General features: G+C 39.8%; 1 protein-coding gene across 2 annotated transcripts in view; it reads left to right on the top strand.

Annotated features, from left to right (window-relative positions):
- Nucleotides 1-11,654, top strand: part of IL18R1 (interleukin 18 receptor 1) — a 40,860-nt gene extending 29,206 nt beyond the window's left edge. For both annotated transcript variants that reach the window (XM_001491301.6, XM_070236019.1), the window contains 3 exons: nucleotides 2,776-2,937; nucleotides 7,368-7,526; nucleotides 9,406-11,654. In XM_001491301.6, the coding sequence (XP_001491351.3) occupies nucleotides 2,776-2,937; nucleotides 7,368-7,526; nucleotides 9,406-9,761 (677 nt within the window). In that variant the 3' untranslated portion in view covers nucleotides 9,762-11,654. The remainder of the gene's footprint in view (nucleotides 1-2,775; nucleotides 2,938-7,367; nucleotides 7,527-9,405) is intronic.
- Nucleotides 11,655-19,047: the final 7,393 nt, after the last annotated feature.

Genomic DNA, 19,047 nt, shown 5'->3' with positions numbered 1-19,047 from the left:
TTCAGTGCCCATCTGGTGGAGCATTCCGGAGTCACTCACCTCCATCCTCCACCAAAACAGTACAACACAGGGCTATTGGCCCAGCAGCTGCTCAGAAGTGCCTGTGTCTGGGGCCAAAAAGCTATGCTTTCCAGTTGTTACTACTCATTCACTAGTTATTCCCAGGCTGGGCCAACAGCTCCCTGGATACTCTGTAGAGAAAGGCTAGAATCTGAGAGAGAAAGAGAGACAGACATGAGTGAGAGAGACAGAAACAGAAGGAGATGAGACAGAGAGAGACACACAGGGACAGAGAGACACACAGAGAGAGACAGACAGACAGACACAGAGAGATAAGGGACAGAGAGGGAGAGAGAGAGCGAGAGAGTGCTGTGTGGCTTTGGTTAGAACCTGGAGTGGGAGAGGGAGTCCCTAAGGCCGGACACTGCCCTCCCCAGGTGTGTTATCCTGCCTACCATTTGCAGCTCACCTGGAACACCTGTTCTCAGGCTATCGCTCTACCACATGCAATAATGATAATAGCTGGCATTCTTTATATGTTTATATATGTTTATTAAGTGGTAGGCTCTGTGCTGAGCTCTGCCCATTATTTAACCTGATCTCTACAGCAAGCTTTTATAGGTGAGGAAACTCACCCCACCACACACAGCTTAGAGCTGATTAACTGAAACCTGTGCTCCTGTCTCCTCCAGGACTCAGCACAGGTCTCCTGCACCTCAGATGAATGGGCGTGCTCGGTCCATGCACCTGGGAGGGGGAAGCTTTCAAATCCATGTTTTGTGTCGTTTGCTCCACTGCCCTGCCTGGATTTTCTGAAGACTGCTGGCCACAGCCACCTCTCCCCTCCCAGATTAGTGCATGGCTGTGCTATCCCTGCCGTAGAAGTTTCTACCCTGAATGTTTCTCCTTCTGCTTTGCTCACAAATATTGGCTGGGGAGTAGGGTCTTTCACTCCACCATTATCCCTGGAGGAGTGTGCACCAGCGTGAGAGTGTGTGCTTGTATAGTTGTGTGGCACAGCCATGCATATGTAGACCTTTCAAAGAAGCAGGAACTGACAGGCTGGCCTTATTTAGCAATTTTACTTATAACTGTGGTTGCTCACTGACATCCTAATAGTTAATTTTGCTGGAAAAATCATTCCTAAAAATTACGCTAAGATGGCAAGAGCTTTATGCATGTTCACACTCTTTGGCCTAAAAATCCCCCCACCATTAGAATCTACTCTAGGAAAATAATCAGAAACGTGGACGAAGCTTTATGCATATGTTCATTGCAGCATTCTATATATTTATGAAAAACTGCAATCAATCTAAATATTGGGATGTTATGAATGATGATTTTAAAGACCTACTGAAATGCTCATAATATAATGTTAAGCACAATGAAGAGTGACTACCACATGATCCCAATTAAGTAAATACTTTCAGGGCAAAAAGAAAACCCAAAAGGAAATATACTAGCATGTTAGCAGTGGCCATTAGCATATTGTGGGATGGTTGTTAAAAATTATTTTATCCCAGGGGCCGGCCTGGTGGCACAGTGGTTAAGTTCACACACTCTGCTTCGGCAGCCCAGGGTTCAGCAGTTCGGATCCTGGGCACAGATCTACACTCTGCTTGTCAATCCATGCTATAGAGATGTCCCACATACAAAACAGAGGAGGATTGGTACAGATGTTAGCTCAGCAACAATCTTCCTCAAGCAAAAATAGGAAGATTGGCAACAGATGTTAGCCAAGGGCCAATCTTCCTCACCAAAAAAAAAAAAAAAAAAAGAGAGAGAAAGAAAGAAAAATTATTTTATCATTCAGCCATCCCTGATGGCCTGCCTAGTGGTTAAAGTTTGGGGCTCACCACTTTGGCAACCCAGATTTACTTCCTGGTCGTGGAATCACACTACCTGTCTGTCAGTTGCCATGCTGTGGTGGTGGCTCACATAGAAGAACCAGAGCGACTTACAGCTAGGATATACATCTATGCACTGGGGCTTTGGGGAGGGGGAAAAAAAGAGGAAAATTGGCAACAGGTGTTAGCTAAGGATGAATCTTTCCCTGCAAAAAAAATTATTTTATTCTTTATACTCCTGTGTATTATCTCATATTGTCCATAATGAGCATAAACCGAATCAATCTAGGAACCATAACTTTTTTCCCAAAGGGCACTTTTATACAAAAATTATGCTAAAATTCTGAGAGCTGTGTGCCAGGCACTGAGGTAACTACTTATGTGTAGTATCACATTTAATCTTGCCCCCAAATAGCAACCCTGTTAGTGAAGCAGAAATTATTACTAGCTTCACGTTACACATGAAGATACTAAGAGTCAAGGGCATCAGTGATTTTCCTAGGACACAAAATAGGTGATGGAGCCAGGCTGGAAGCCCAGATGATCTCAGTTCAGCGCTTGCTGTCTCGAGACTGTGCACCTCTCTTTATGCTCTCAGCCCGCTGGCTGAGATGTATGTTTGGGTCTCTCTGCATTTCACCTGAGTATCTCATCATCCTAGAGCTCTGACTTCCATAGGCAGGGATAGACTACAAGGCTTTCCATTCAGCTCTCTGAATATTCTTGTACACATTTTTACTCTTTAAAAATTAGAGAAGAAAGACGACTGCTCCAGACTAAAGGCAGAAATGCGGAGTGACTCAGCGGGATGTGTTGGGTAGACACCTGGACTAGTGTTTAGGTAAAAACCGACAGCTGCACTGTGGATGGTGGAAGACACTGGTCAAATTTCTTGGATTAACTATTCCCATTTTCTTTTTCTTTCTAGAAGATATGGTTGATATCCCAGGCCACGTCTTCACTAGAGGAATGATCATAGCTGTTTTGATCTCGGTGATAGCGGTGTGCGTAGCGATTGTGGGTGTCATTTACAGAGTTGACTTGGCTCTAATTTATAGACATTTCGTGGGAAGAGATGAAACATTAACAGGTAATGAACATCGTAATGCTGGGATTTCTTATCTTATGGTTTCATTAAGAAACCAAGTAAAGAAACATTAATCTTCATCTCATTTTGATTATATTGGTGATGTAATGTGTGGTGAAGGTTTTCCATAGGAAACATTGATCTGAACCTATCATCTGTTATGTATGTTGGCTGTGCCATGTTTTCGTGTGCTCACTTAAATGTTGCCAAAAATTGTTCTCTGCCCGTTCTCTAATTGTCTCATGCATGTATGGCGTATCTTCTTAAATGCCCTGGGACCTGCCTGAGCTCAGGGACTGTGTTTCCGAATGTTGTTGCTCATATACCATCTGGGCACCACGTACAGTGTGCACATTCAATAAAGGGCATTTAAATTGAATTGGATTGTATTATAGTCCATTATTTGAACCTGGCAAAGGAGGCTGCATGATGTACCTGCAAGAAGACCCCACGTGACCTGGGTTCTAGTCCCCTAGATCTGCCAGTTTTTGTCTCCTGCTATTTCTATCTGGTGACTCCTTGTCTCAGTTTTAAAGGCGACTTATCTTGACCTCAAGGTTCAAGATAATTACTGGATTTAAAAAAAACAATTTAATCAATTGCACTTGCTTTTGTTTTCGTGTGTGTGTGTGTGAGTGTGTGTGTAGGACACACATAGTTCAGAACACAAAAAGTCTAAGAAATGACACAGTAGAAAGTCTTCCTGCCAGCCTGTCCCGTGTCTGTTTCCCATGTCACCCCCCGTTGAGAGCATGTCCAAACAAATATCAATATAGACTCTTATTCTGCTGCTGTTTCAAAGACAAATCTTGGCATACTATGCATACTATTCTGAGCTTTGCTGTACTGTGGCTTGGATACCCTTCCATATTAGTTTATAAAATCATTTCTTTAGGGTTGCACAGTATTTTATCTATATGGATGTACCTCTGTTGATTTAGTCACCTTTTGATGAACGTTTGGGTGGTTTTACAACCCTTTGTTGTTAAGGAAGTCATGTGACGGTGCTGCATTGTTTCGTATGTGTGCTGTGTAACTGAAGGGAAAATTCCCCGAAGTGAAACTGCTGGAAATACAAGCAGTAGATGCAGCTGTAATTTTGGCAATAAAACATTGCCAATTTGCCCTCCATACTACTGTACTACCTACCACCTTCAAAGGATAGGAGTAACTTTTTTTCCCATAGCCTTACCACAGCCTTTTGGATATTTGCCAATCTGATAGATAAAAAGTTGTATCTCAGTATTGTTTTCATTTGCATTTGACTTACTATGCAAGAGCAGGGCAACTTTTCACTTGTTTAAGACTCATTTGTGTTTCCTTTCTCAAAGTAGCTGTTCATGTCCCCTCCTCATTTTCCTTTGGGTGTTTGGCCTTGTTTTACTTGTTTATTTCTAGGACCTATTTACATTTTAAGGAGGTTAGCCTGTTGTGTATAATGTGAAGTGTAAATATTGTTCCCAGGTTGTAATTTGTCTTTTGACTTTCCTTATAGTGGTGTGTTATGTGGAAGATTTTTTAATGGACTCAACTTTACCCTTTTTTAATGGTGTCTGAATTTGTGTTCATAAGTAGAAAGGCCCTCCTAATCTCAAGTTATAAAGGAATTCTCATATTTTTCCTTTGAGATTTTTATAGATTCATTATTCATATGAATTCACTAATTTACTAATGTAAAATTAGCAAAGTTAATACATTTAGCTGTGAGCCTGCGTGTGTGTGCCATTTTGCTCTGAAGAGAGATGCTGCAACAAACGGGAGGGCTGTTTTTGGTCTTATGGTCGGGTCTCTACTTGCATGGACCAGCACGCATCTCAGAATGGGCATTCACTAACATCTCTCTTGCTGATTTTTAAGTAAGGTTTTTTCCTCCTCTTTGGTTGTGTTTGACGCAATTCACAGGTAATTTTTTCAATGTACGTGTTTTAGCTCTCAGTGTGGCAGTGCATAGAGCCGTTTAGAGATGTGCTCTAAATCAGCTGTATGTATAGCGTGGTCTGTGGACAGAGGTCAGTCAAGGAGAAGGCATAAATGGAGATACAAGTACAAAAATTAAAACTTTTATAGAAATTTGATAAGGCTGCAATATGCAAGAATGTGTTCAGTATTGGTTTATGAGGGCTTGGAAATGAAAGAAATTGATCAGCCAAAAAAACTGAAATGAAAATGTGGTCATTTGCCACACAGGGGTGTGGGAAGCAGTGGTGCAACTGACTCCTTGTTGTCCCAAATACCCGTTCACGTGATGGTTTTGTTATCCAGAGCCAAGGTAATTATCATTGGCTTTCAATTTCCTTACACTGAGCACTTTAACTTGTCAGTTGTCAAAGCCACCAAATCTTTCATTATCCGGGTTTAAAATAAATTATAATATAACTCGTCATATTTGCTAAATGAAGAAGAGAATTGCTTGAAATAAGGAATTCGAAAGCTAATTAATAGTTGAAAACCTAATTTTTCATGGGTAAGAGTAAAGCTGTATCACATGTATATTACAGGATAAATTTGACTGAATTGTCTTCGCAGTTTACTGCAATTAGTTACATCCTGATTATAAGAAAACTGTGCCTTTTTAAAAAGTGTACTTATTTATTTTTTACACCTTGGTGTCTGTTTTAATCGCTGACTTAATGACTACACTAATAGAAACACTACCTCCTACTTATGCTAGGAAATAGCTGTATTTCACGACAATCCAATAGAATTATCCTGAAGACCCACTTACTGATTAAACTAAGAAGTGGTTCTGTTTTTACCAGCTTCTCCTACCTTAAATATGCATGTTAATTCTGTCTTTTTGACCAAAATATTCTTTCTTTCATATGCATGCAATTCTGCAAAGCAATTGCCTTAAATCAACAATAGATTCTGACCCAAAAGACTGGACCAGAATGCTGTAGGTAGACCTGAACAAGCCTTTGCTGCGAACAGAAAGTGTTGTTTTGTGAGCCTGGATGCTGTTGAAGATATTGGGCTGGGCTGTTGAGCATAAATGTTGTGGTACCGCAAAGAACAAGGACCTAGATTAGATCCTATTAGATTTTAGATCCTAGATTAAATCCTATTAGATTTTAATAAAGGATCCAGTAATATTTGACCTTCAACTCAGTAGTAAATTCATTACTCCCAATAATATACCCAAGCACAAATGTAACTCCTCTCCCATCTTACCATTGTCCTGGGATAAGGAGAGACCATTCTCTTGCCACTTCCTCTTCTTCCTGCCCAATCCTAATTAGCATCAATTTATCTAGGACCTGACTCAAAATCTCCTTCTTTCAGAAAGCATGTCCATTGAGATCATTCCTTATTCTCTGACCAGGTTATTTTGTTTGTCAGTTTTTTGTGTGAGACTGTCTTGCATCTGCACGTGTGTTCTTTGTAAAGTTTTTCACGTTGTTGCATTTGTCTGCTTTGTCTTTTCAAATAGCTTGGATGAAGGTGGAAGAAGGAAATATATTTAATTGTTTAGTTACCCGGTTAGCCTAATGGTCTTTGATAGGTAACACATTCTTCTTGAATCTGTCCCTTTCGCCATCTGTATACTGCTTCATTTTCAGGAATTAAATAGGAGTAGACATTAGCATCAATGAAAACCGCTCAATAGATCACAAGGTTTTGTGCTGGCATTGAGGATCGTATAATATATTTTCAAATATCACCCACTTTCCTAGAGAACATTGTTTCACCCGCCTCTATTGTTTCTTCCCACTTTCCATTGTAAACGCTCGCTCAGCTTTGTTTCTACCTTCACTTTCCAGGGGTTCCTTGTGAGGGTAGACATTAGGATGGTGGTAGAATTAAGTGATAGCAGCAGAGTAAGCCAAGGTGACATGTGCTTTCCAATCCTGGAACGAGGGCGTATTTGGGCTCCTTGGCCTTCTGTTGTCTTTAAATTCCTTTAGTTCCCTGGTCTATGTCTTGTATTTCTCTCCATTCCTCTATGGCGTCAAATGGTGGGAGTCAATGACATGCTTAAAAAAAAATTGCTAATTGGCTGCTTGATTGGTATGTGAGAATTGAGGATGCTATTTTTTGTTTGTCTTTAATAAAAATTGGATTTATTCCTTGTTTTTGACCCTTAAAAAATCAGAGATAAAGAATAATTCATAAAAAAGAATCATAGACCAAAAGAATGTTTGAGGGGCCTTAGAAATTACCTAGTTTAAACATTCTTGTTTTATTTTTTAACTTATTTTCTATCAAAAATGTTTTCTTTATTCTTTTTTTTCACAGATTCATTGAGGTATAATTGATGTACAAACAATAGCACATATTTAATGTGTACAGTTTCATGAGTTTGGACGTGAGGATGTTATGTTTAACTTTCCTTTTTGATGATTCTATTCCCATTATTCATGAATTTCACTCAAATTTGTACTTAAATAAACCTTTATTTACACACCAATTAAAGATTCAACCTTATCTCCTAGATGGCAAGACATATGATGCTTTTGTGTCTTACCTGAAAGGATGTCAGCCGGAGAACAGAGAGGAGCACACCTTTGCTGTGGAGACTTTGCCCAGGGTGTTGGAGAAACATTTTGGGTATAAGTTATGCATATTTGAAAGGGATGTAGTGCCTGGAGGAGGTAAGAAAGAGAATAATACCAGATAGAAAGCTGACGGGGGCACTTTCTTTTTAAAGGATGTATAGTTAGCCTTGCAAAAGGCTATCCTGCTTTGCTTGAAAACAAACAAATGCACGTGGTCCTCTAAACCAGAAATAACCAGCTAAATCCGCATAATCACTAGTGAGACAGCAAGCTCCTGATGCTGCTTCTGATAATGGCCTGTCTAGGACCCATCCCGGGTCTCTGAAGCTTTGGGGAGACGGAACGGGCCTTCCATTTTCAGCACCGGGTCCAGAACTGGCATTATCATGAGACAATTATCTAGAAAGCCCCCACAGTAAGGAAGAATACCTCTTTTGATAATGTTTTATAGAACAGAACCAGTTTCTAATTGAATATGTGATCCTTTGGACTATAAACACAGGTTAATTCTTACCGGAAAATGCTTGCTCTTTATTGTGTTGTCATTGGTGAGAAAATTAAAGTAGGAAATAAGAGAGTTGGGAAAGGATCAATAAAAAGATATTGATAGGTTTGTACCATATTTCAGTTATGAATTCAATTTTTTTATTAATATCTGAATACAAATGGCCGTAACACATATATTGAAGCAGATTACAGTTAGAATCAAAGAAATTAGTAACATAACATTTCCCTGTTTTTTCTGAAGTCTTCCAGAGCAAATGTTTGGAATCTCGTGTCTATTATTTTGGAAGCTGATGCATCACAGAGGGTGCAAATGTTTTCATTGTTACCACCATGCATTCACTCAGCATTTTCCGAGGGCCATCCTTGTGCCAAATGCTGAGCTGGGCATTGAAGATGTAGCAGGAATTAAGAAACAGTTGTGTTTGTCCCCTCCTAGATTACAAATTAGAAAGGGAAAAATACTTCAAATTAGAAAAAGAAAATATACTGCTGTTTAATAATAAATAACTTCGCAAAAGGAATAATATGCCAAATTGTCAGACGCACACAGCACTGCGATGTTTTCCTGTGTGACTTCTTTGTATCAAAGAATGCATGTCGTCACTTAGAAAGCATTTCTGCTTGGCTTTCCATCAATTTTCTTATATTTCCCTTATTTTCTAGGAGTCATTTTGAAAATAGATTTTTTTCTTAGTTATTAAATAAAAATAAAGAGTATGCATTCGATGGTAATTAGTTTGGGTTAAAACCTCTATCTGAGAAGAGTTAGAAACTAGAGCAGAGGTTGGCCATCTGTCACCCATGGGTCAGGTCCGGCCTGCCACCCTTATGGAAGCACAGCCACATGCGTCTATTTATGTGTCATCTGTGGCTGCTTTTGAGCTACAACAGCAAAGACGAGTAGTGTGATAAAGATGGTGTGACCTGCAAAGCTAAAATGTTTACTGCCTGGCTCTTTACAGAAAAAGCGTGTCAATCTTTGGTCTAGAATAATGGTAGGTGTTTTTTTTTAATCTTTAAATTCTGATTTTATCATGCTTCTACATACGTGTGTATGTAGTGTAATGGTTAGGAACATATACTCCAGAGGTAGACCACTTGCGTTCAGATTCTGGTCTTGCCATTTACTAGCCGTGTGCTTCTGGGCAACTAATCTGTGCTTTGGCTTCCTCATATGTACAATGGGGGTGATAAGAATGCTTTCTTCATTATGACGATTAAATGAGTTAATATACACAAAATATTTAGAAGCAGGTGTGGCACAGAGTAAGTGCTAAGTAGGTATTCATTATTATTGTCGTGTGGATGATTGCTTCTTTGAATAGGCGTATAAAATTGACAATAAATGATTTGTCTTAAAAAACTTCTCAGTGTTAATAACACAAAATAGGATTGTGCAAAATGCTTTTATCTCATGCCCACCCTTTCCAGTTCTCTTAAATTAATACTCCACATCTTGCATTTTCAGCTGTTGTTGATGAAATCCATTCATTGATCGAGAAAAGCCGAAGACTAATCATTGTCCTGAGTAAAAGTTATATGTCAAATGAGGTCAGGTATGAACTCGAAAGTGGCCTCCACAAAGCGCTGGTGGAAAGGAAAATTAAAATAATCTTAATTGAGTTGACACCTGTGAGTGACTTCACGCTCTTGCCCCAGTCTCTAAGCCTGTTGAAATCCCACAGAGTTCTGAGGTGGAAGCCTGAGGAATCTCTGTCTTATAACTCAAGGTTCTGGAAAAATCTTCTGTATCTGATGCCTGCAAAAACAGTCAAGCCATGCGGAGACGAGTTAGAAGTCTTGCCTGCTCTTTCACAGTCCTGATGTTCAGAAAAGCGGAGCGTGAGAAAGAACTCTCGACGATGGGGGCTGAGTGTCTGAGTCCGTCTGTCACAAAGAGGGTTATTCACACATGTAACTCTACTCTGTGAAAACCCTGCTCACAGTCTGAAGATGGACCTTCTTGTCAGGTTGCCAGGGATAAGACTGAACATTGAGCTGTGGTCGTGTGCTCCCAAAAGACCCTGGAATTTGAAAGAAATGGATCTTCTGTTTCGCCTTCTTCCATAAATGGATGCAGGTGCCCATACTCAATACTCTTATTCAGTAACTGTGAGGCTGGGCACAATGCAAAGTGACTTATGCCTTATAATAGGGGCACATCTTTAACAGATTTTAATGCTAATGATTGAACTAAAGGACTTTAAGTTCATGAAGTGTCATTTTCTATGAGCCAGTATGTGACATAGTAACTGGAACGGTGCCTTCACTTTGCCGCAATAGCTACCTACCTCTACACACCGCCGACCCTGCCTGGATGCGGGAGAGAGCTGGCAGGGCTGCGTGCAGAGCAGTGGAGTGAGGTGCGAGCCTGCTGTGACAGGGCATCGGCCCCATGATCTGTTTACTGTATCTCAGCCACAGGTGTAGCCGTACGGTTCTTGGAAACCCACTAGGGCACCGCTCAGGGCTTGCTTAATTGGGCCTATTTGTGGGAAGTTCTTAAAAGGAACCCAAAGCCACTCTTTATCTTTCATGAGAAACACATATTTTAATTCAAATGGTTCTCTTAGTCTTTCAAAAATTGTCTAAAACTTTTGTTGATTTTACATAAATGTTTGTATGCAGGATGGGTGCCAGATTGTATTAGCCATTAAACAGAAAAAATAATAATTACTTGCTTGATTTTTTAAAAGATTACATGTTTTAAATGTCTTTAGGGTGGAGCAGCATGGCCTGGTGGTGAGGAGGGTGCGTTGTGCAGCCAGGCTGCTGGAGCTCCCGTCCTGGGTTGGTACTTACTCCGGTGACTTCTGGGACCTTTTCTAACCCGTCTGTGCATCAGTCCTCATCTGTAAAATTAGAATTTATGATAATTTTACCTACTTCACAGGAGGACAAAAGGAATAAATTTAAATAAGTACTTACAACATTTGTTGGCACAGACAACACTCTGTAAGTGTTGCTATTGCTATTGTGTTATTGTTAATTATTGCTTAGATCAGTTATTTAGCAGTGGACTAAAATGGAAGCCAGGGAGCAGAAAGGGAAAGACATCTGGAGAGGAAGGCAGTTTTGACTTGTGGACATTTGTATATAGAGGAGCAAATAGGAGAAGCATGTCAGAAGGGGGAAAGATATTTCTTCATTGGACATGTGCAACTTTTGATGTTGGAAGATGGATATCTGTCTCCCTAAGGTGAGTCCAGCCCTGTGGGCCTTCTTGATGGCTTCAGCAGTGATGGCCATCCATGAAAACCCTTGAGTGAGTGATAAACATCAGCCTTAAAGAGAAAGGAAAGAGTTGGGTGGGTTTGGAAGGCTGGTTGGAGTATATAGGTGCAGTGTGAATGTCCCAGAAAAGTTTAAAGCAGACACTGTTTAAAACAGCTGTAGTGGGCATTGCTGAATGAAAGAAGAATGAGATTTTCATTAGATTTTCAGTGTAAGAAAGTGATTTAGCTTTTGTAGAGCTTACAATTTTGTGTCCTAGTTGGATGGCCCAAACAAAGTAAAAGAATTTAGTTACTAACTTGTGCTTTATATGTGAAAATATAGGGTTAGGAGAAATTTTATTGCTATCATCATAGTCTCTAATACATAGAGTGATTTTTCTTTTGTCTTTTATGGTGTATGTTTTAAAATATATTAAATGTATTTTGCATTAAATGTGTTAGATGTATACATTAAAAATATGCTTTAAAATACGTTAATGAACCATTGGTCTAGAGCCTTTATTTTTGAAAGGTCTCAATGTCTTTTTCACTTCCTTTTAGATTCCAATCCCTCTTCTCAACATGATTCCCACCTGTTTTAATAAGTTATGGGTCATTCAAAATGAGCTTCTACATCTATATTTTTTTAATGTCAAATTGCTTTTTACCTACCTTCTTTGGCTTACCTTGCATCCAGGAGCAAAAGAAGAATTCCCTTCCTCTCTCACAAGGCCACTCAGCACCCAGCGCAAGTGTTAGGTCTTCACAGGCCAGTTAATTAATGTGCGTACTTTTAAATTTAAGTGCAGCCATTTCCAACTAGGACCAGTAAATAACTTTTATTATAACGTCATTCAGTTCTATGACTTCAGATGTACCTAAACTGTGGAGGCCATTTCAGAGACTCAGTGAACAACCAACTAACACACTCTTAAGATGTTTAAAGATATATATCATGTTTGTCTCTTATGTAATGGAAGCGTTTATTAAATTAGAGTTAATAGGCTCTTAAAGCAGAGAGATACCTTATTGCCCACATATTCCAAACCCAGGAACCTGACACGTGGTAAGCCTAGGGGCTTGGCCCAGGTCACACAACTAGCTAGTGTGACAAAGCTGGCAGAGAGGTGTTCGGTCTCCTCTCTTTGGAATTGCCCATTGGACAGTCAGACTTGTGAGTTTTTGGAGGCCAAGGGCACTTGCCTAGGAAGACGCCTTATGCTCAGAGGGTCTGGGACAGAGTCCTGCCGAGAGGAAGCAGGGCTGCTTAGCACTGGCTCAGAGGGGAAAGAGCACAGGGGCTCTTCTAGGTGAGGCTGGAGGAGGGGACATAGCATTCAAATCCTCCACTGGGTCATGGTGAGCACCTGACTGGAGTGTGCCCGCTGCGGCACTGCCAAGATGCAGGGCGTCGGACCCCTGACGGGCACTAGGGGCTCATCCTATGTGGGTGCTGAATGGCCAGCCAGGTGGGCTTACCAGGACTGTCAGCAGAGGAGGGAGGACGAGTGTCCCAGCAGCTATCACCCTGCTTTTCTGAAGTGGGGATGCTGGAAAACCAGAGCCCAAGGCCGAGCTGAAGAACAGCTTTAAATACTCAGAGGAAGTAACTCGTCACCACTGTCTGAAGTGCAGCTCTGAGGGAGGAGACCCACAGTTCGGGGGAGCCCTCTTTCAGAGCAGAAGCCTCTCTGGCAGGCAGGCTCATGAGCAGCACAGGGCTCTTCAAAGAGGTGCCAAGCCACAAATCTAACAGGAAACGGGATGTGTTTGCGCTGTGGGCAGGACACGGGGTCCCTCCAGCCCCACCTGCTTGCCACCCCGAGAGTGATCACAATCTAGGCTGGGGGCTCTGAGCCCAACACCTACATTTCTGGTGTGAGGCTTGTGAAAATGAGCTTTTATCTCTTTACAGCCTGTTGTGGTTGCACATACCGAGGGAACACAATACCCCACTTATGCAATTGCTACAACTTGATGCATGAGTTTAATAATTAATGGTGAACATGTTAAACGTAGACTGTCAAGGGCTGGCCCCGGTGGCCTAGTGGTTAAGTTTGGTGCTCTCTACTTGGGCTGCCTGGGTTCTGTTCCCCAGCACAGATCTACACCACTCGGCTGTCTGTGGCCATGCTGTTGCAGTGGCTCACATACAAAAAGAAAGGAAGATTGGCAACAGATGTTAGCTCAAGGTGAATCTTCCTTGGAAAAAAAAAAGGTAGACTTTCAAATTGTGTTTTGGGAGTTAGGGTTCCTCAGAGGTGCCTTAGGGACCATTATGGGCTGTGGGATGGAGTGAGGCGGAACGTGTCTGCTGGGCTCAGCATTCTTCCCACCTCCCACTTCAACTAGAGTAACACTGCTTTTACCATTTTTATGTTTAGGTTCCTCATAACAATTTTATTTAACCAAATTGAGTTAACCAATTTTATTTAACCAAATCAACTGTGAATAGGTCACAGTTTAGATGTAACACCTAATCCTCTCTAGCTAGTTTAAACAAAAATGGTTATAGAATTGTCTAGAAAGGGGAAGAAATGCTCTGGGCTAATCTTCCAAGGATGTCTTCCAAAGTCTCACAAAAAACCTAGGCTGCCAAAAGAGCTGCTGATCCCGCCACAGACAGCAATAACTCAGCGGAGCCAGGAAGCGCCTGCGGCAGCTGCCAGCTCCAGACCCCAGCTGCCATCTAAGTTGAGCCGCATATTGTGGAGTCGTTGGGGGCTGGAAAAGCCTATTGCTTCCATGCACCTGAGTTTACTAGGAGCGACAAATTATTAATTTGCTGTGTCCCACAATAGACATAATAGTCTCAGAATAATTATAATGCTAGCACAGCCATCAATGTTTTGTTTACTAAAAACACTTCAAGATTTTTTTGTCCCGTTTTATCCCTTGAGAATATCTCATTAGAATATAAAGTCAGATGTTGTGTTCTAAAGTCATTTGAAATTATTGCTCTTGATGTAGTTTTGCCAACTTGATATATAGCTAGATTTACTTCTCTTATTTTGATTTTTAGGGATTGCTTCTTAAAAATTTATTTTGTTCTGTAATAATGCAAAATACTTACATCCTTCTAAGAGCAGATCGGCAACATAAGGGATATGCCGAGAGATCCAGCTTCTAGTCCTGCCCCTGCCACTTGTTCCTTTCCCAATGGGCAAACCTTTCTAAAAATGATGTTGATTTATCCCTCCATGTTTTAGTATAAATAAATACGCATACATATTTAAATGCCCTCACCTTTTACAGATAAATTGTAGAGTATTACATACCATGTTTTCACCTTGCTTTTCCCGCTGAATGATTTATTCCAGCAATCACTCCCTACTTGCATGTGGAGCTATTTCTCATTCTTACAGACACATGGTGCACCATTGTGCGGCTTGGCTGTACCATAGTTTATTAGACCAGTTTCAAATGTTTCCAGACTTTTACTATTACAAATTATGTTGTGAAGAGCAGTCTTATGTATACATCTTTCCATATTTTCGCTAGAATATTTTTGAGATTGATTCCTAGTTGTAGGATCCCTGGGTCAGAGGGTAATGCATATGTAATTTGGCTTGATGTTGCCAAACTCCGTTTCAAGGGGGTTGCATCATTGTGCATTCCCAGCAGCAATGTAAGGAGTGCTTGTCCCTTAGTTTTTGCCAGTTTTACTGTAGAGATGTTGATCTTTTTCATCTATGTTGTTGCAAGGTCTTTATATATTAGAGCTGTTAAGACATTGTGATGTAAGTTGCAAATTTTTTTCCCCTTTGTCATTTGTCATTTTACTTTGCTTTTGGTATTTACCCATTCCCTAATTATAGAGGAATTCACCCATTCTTCCAATATTTGCATAGATTCATTTTTAAAATTTAAATCTTCAATCCATTTGGAATTTATCTTGGTGTACAGTGCAAGGAGTGGATCCATTACATCATTTTCCGTGTGGCAATTCAGTTAGCACAACGCTACTTTTTATTTTTTTATTTTTTATTTTCTTTTTAAAGATTTTATTTTTTTTCCTTTTTCTCCCCAAAGCCCCCTGGTACATAGTTGTATATTCTTCGTTGTGGGTCCTTCTAGTTGTGGCATGTGGGACGCTGCCTCAGCGTGGCTTGATGAGCAGTGCCATGTCCGCGCCCAGGATTCAAACCAACGAAACACTGGGCTGCCTGCAGTGGAGCACGCGAACTTAACCACTCGGCCACAGGGCTAGCCCCACAACACTACTTTTTAAAAAGGACATCTTTTACCCACTAATTTGGGGTGCCCTTTCAATTTCTACTAAATTTCCATATCTTGCTAGATCTATTTCTGGACTATCTAGTTTATTCTATTGGTCAACTTTCTATTCATGTGGTAATACCACATTGTTTTAATTGTAGAGATTTTAAACTACACCCCACCCCAGAGCTGCTGTTCTTCAGTGATTTTCTGACTTTTCTCGCACATTCTGTTCTTCCAAATGAACTTTATAATTAGCACATTTAATTCCAGAGAAAAAAACAGGTGGTATTTTATTGAGTTCACATTAAATTTTTTAATGAATATAGGGAGTATTGATTTCTCTTTGAGGTTGTGCCCTCCCAGCCAAGAACATAGGACATCTTTCCACTTGTTCAAATCTGCATGTGGTTCTTTCAAGAATGTTTTATAGTTTCCTTCATAGAGATTTTGGATATTTCATGTTAAGTTCATGGTATTTTGCTTTAAAATGACGTCTCCTCTTCCTTAGTCTTCTGACTTATGCTTTTGTTTATATACTTGAAGGCTATTGGCTTTTGTGTTGATTCATCTGCTACTTTATTAAAGTCTTATTGCTTGTAGCAATTATTTAATTGATTCTTTGTCTTTTCCAGATATAATCATATCATCTGCTAAAAGAGATGAGGGTTTTCCCTCTTCCTTCCAATTCCAATGCCTCTAATTGCTTTTTCTTGTTCAGTTGCATTGGTAATTAACCCTCCAATATAACGTTCAGTAATAGTGGGTGTAGATAGTCCTTCTTGCTCCTGACTTTAGTGGGAGGGCCCCAGTGTTTCCCCATTAGGTATGATACTATTTTACATATCTACATCATATATATACACATGTATAGTTAATTACATTAAGGACATTTCTCTTAGGTTCAATTTTATCAAGGGATTTTTAAAATATAAATGTGTTGACTTTTGTCCAATGCCTTTTCTGCAACCATGGAGATAATCATATGATATTTCTATTTAGAGAATATTAATGTTTTCATAATATCAAACCATTCTTGCATGTCTGGAATAAATTCCACTTATTCGTTAGGTATTTTTAAAATAATCTATGCATTTCATTCACTAAAGTTTTATTTAGGAATTTGAAAATTTTTTCTAAGTAAGATTGACTTGTAGTTTTGTATATGTGTGTAATCTTTAAATATTTTTAAGTGTTAGTGAAGAGTGAAAAATCAGTATACACTTGAGAAAGTTCCTTCCTATGAAAGGTCAAGATTAACACCAAAATGGAGCTCAGAGGAAAATGGAAATAAGCCAAAGGAAAACATATTTAAAACATATTTAAAAATGAACTTTAATATTCTCAGAGAAACAAGAAACGATGTTACAGCAGAGCATAACAAAGCAGAGTTGGAAATTAAAAATGAGATAATTCAACTGGAAAACATAATGTCAAGACTGGAGGATAGTGAGTGTCACCTAGAAAGCTAAATAAATTGAAAATAGAGGAAAAAAAGAATTGGAATATTAGCCTAAATTAAAGTAATAGAGTATCTATAAAATGAGAATAAGCAGATACCCTATAAAATGAGAATAGAGAAATAAAAGGAATTATTTTAGAAATAATTAAAGGAAATATCTCAAACTCAGACATGAGCTTTCAGGTTGAAAGGGCCACCAATCACCCAGCAAATTGAATAGAAAAATGCCTTCAAAACTGGAAGGAAAAATGATGTTCTCCCTAGCGTTTTATACTCAACCAAACAATTGTTCAAATATAAGGACAAAATAGAGATTTTCAGACACATAATGCCTCAAGATATTTACCTCCCATGTACCCTATGTCTGGGGTCTACCAGAAGAGGTGCTCTTCCAAAAAAGGGAACATCCCCTAAGAAGAGAAGGGTTTAGGGTTCAGAAATAGGGGCTCCAGCTTAGGCGTCTGGTGTGAAGGATCTCCAGGCTGTTGGTAAACGGAAATCCCAGGATGGCAATTGTGCTTAAGCTGTGTTTGAGCAGAAGAGCAAGCTCCAGACAGACTCTTTTCAAAGTAAGATGATAGATTTCCTAGTGTGTTGAATGCATTGAGAGGTGACTTACGTTTCTAGTGCAGAGTTTAGGAACAAAGTAATGATAGGTATCAAGAAGTTTAATCAAGTGGAGAAAAATTATTATTAGCTTCAAGTGAAACAAAAGTTGGTACATGAAAAGAAATGTAGTCAAATAGCACTATATGGTTCAGCCATAAATAATATTTACCTGGTTGCAATGGTGTAAACATTAAATATTTATTTAAATAAAATTGTGATACAACAATATTTGGAGGCTAAATGGAGAGAGAATGTGTTTGTGGTGGAGGAGGTGGTAAGGCACACCTTTCATTGTTAGGAAGTCAACAGATTGTATCTAAAACTTTGTTCAAAGTCAAGGTCCTTAAAAAGACAGGCTGAGCTTTGCCTTCTCGTTAATCCCTGCTCCATTTGCTGCAATGTCTTCCATACTCCGCAGTCCGCTGGGTCTGCAGTCTGTGGATTGCCAAATCTAATGGAAATTTTCAGTGCTTCTGCTTGATTTCTCTGTTGTATTCAACACTGTTCACCCCTGTTTTCTTCCTGAAACCTCCCTTGGATTTCTGAAGTGACTGCCTCCTGGTTCTCATAGTACCATTTTTATATGTCCTTTTCATACTGCTTTAGTGGTTCCTCTTCCTCTGTCCCAGGCCTCCTCTACCTTAAATCTTCCAGGATCCCTTTCTGGACTCTTCTTTTCTTCTCATGCTGCGTATTCTCTTTGCCTATCTCTTCAACTAACCTATAGAGGAAAATCCCTCTTCCCATCTGGGATCTGTTTTCTAAGCTTTACTGCCATATATTCAACTCTACATTGGGTAGCTTTGCCTAGAAATGCACATAGCATCTAAAACTCAACTACTTCTACTGAACTTCTGCTAGTTTCCCTAAGCTTACACTTCCTACCACATTCTCTGTCTTGGTTAATGAAACTATTTCTGCCTGATGACCAAGCGGGGAACAATTCTGTTTCTCTCATGTCTCATAACAGCAAGTAAGTTCTACCCTGGACCTGTGTTCTCTACGACAGCTCCTGAGCAGCTGCCTTACCTATGCTCCTTACTATCTCTTGCAAAGATAGGTGGGTAGATTCCTTGTAAGATGGTTATACAAGTTTTTTTCTGCTTGTTGAAGTTTTCTCAGTCATGAGCTGAGAATGAAGACGAGGGAGGCAATTTTAGATGAAAGGAGGAGCTATGAAACTGTTTTCTAGAAGGATGGGAGAGTGAATGAAGTAAAGAAATGTAGTATGGCTGCCAAGAAGCATCAAAGTCTCGCTTGGGTTATTCAGAGTGAGATCAATCAGCATGGCTGTGTGTTTTCTGCAGCCATGTTGAGTTGTGTACATGCAACTAGAGAATAGCCACTATTTTTCAAGCTAGTATGATAAAGTAAGACAGTGGAAAGCGAACTAAGGGTACATGTGAGGAACTGATACTAATGAATGATGATAGAATTTAAGTTGGAAAATGCAAGCATGGAGGGGCATTATTGGAAATTTGGTAGGCTCAAGATTCTTCTGTGACCAAATGATTATCACAGTTGAATTGAAATTGGAGGACTTCAGGAAGTAAGCTGATGGGAGGTGATTGTCAGAGAATGGGATGCTTGAAATGGAGGTTATTGA

Source organism: Equus caballus, chromosome 15 (genome assembly GCF_041296265.1).
Source record: "Equus caballus isolate H_3958 breed thoroughbred chromosome 15, TB-T2T, whole genome shotgun sequence".
Classification (NCBI taxonomy): Eukaryota; Metazoa; Chordata; class Mammalia; order Perissodactyla; family Equidae; genus Equus; species Equus caballus.
The sequence above is the reverse complement of the archived record's forward strand: the minus strand, read 5'-3'. Positions and strand labels throughout refer to the sequence as shown.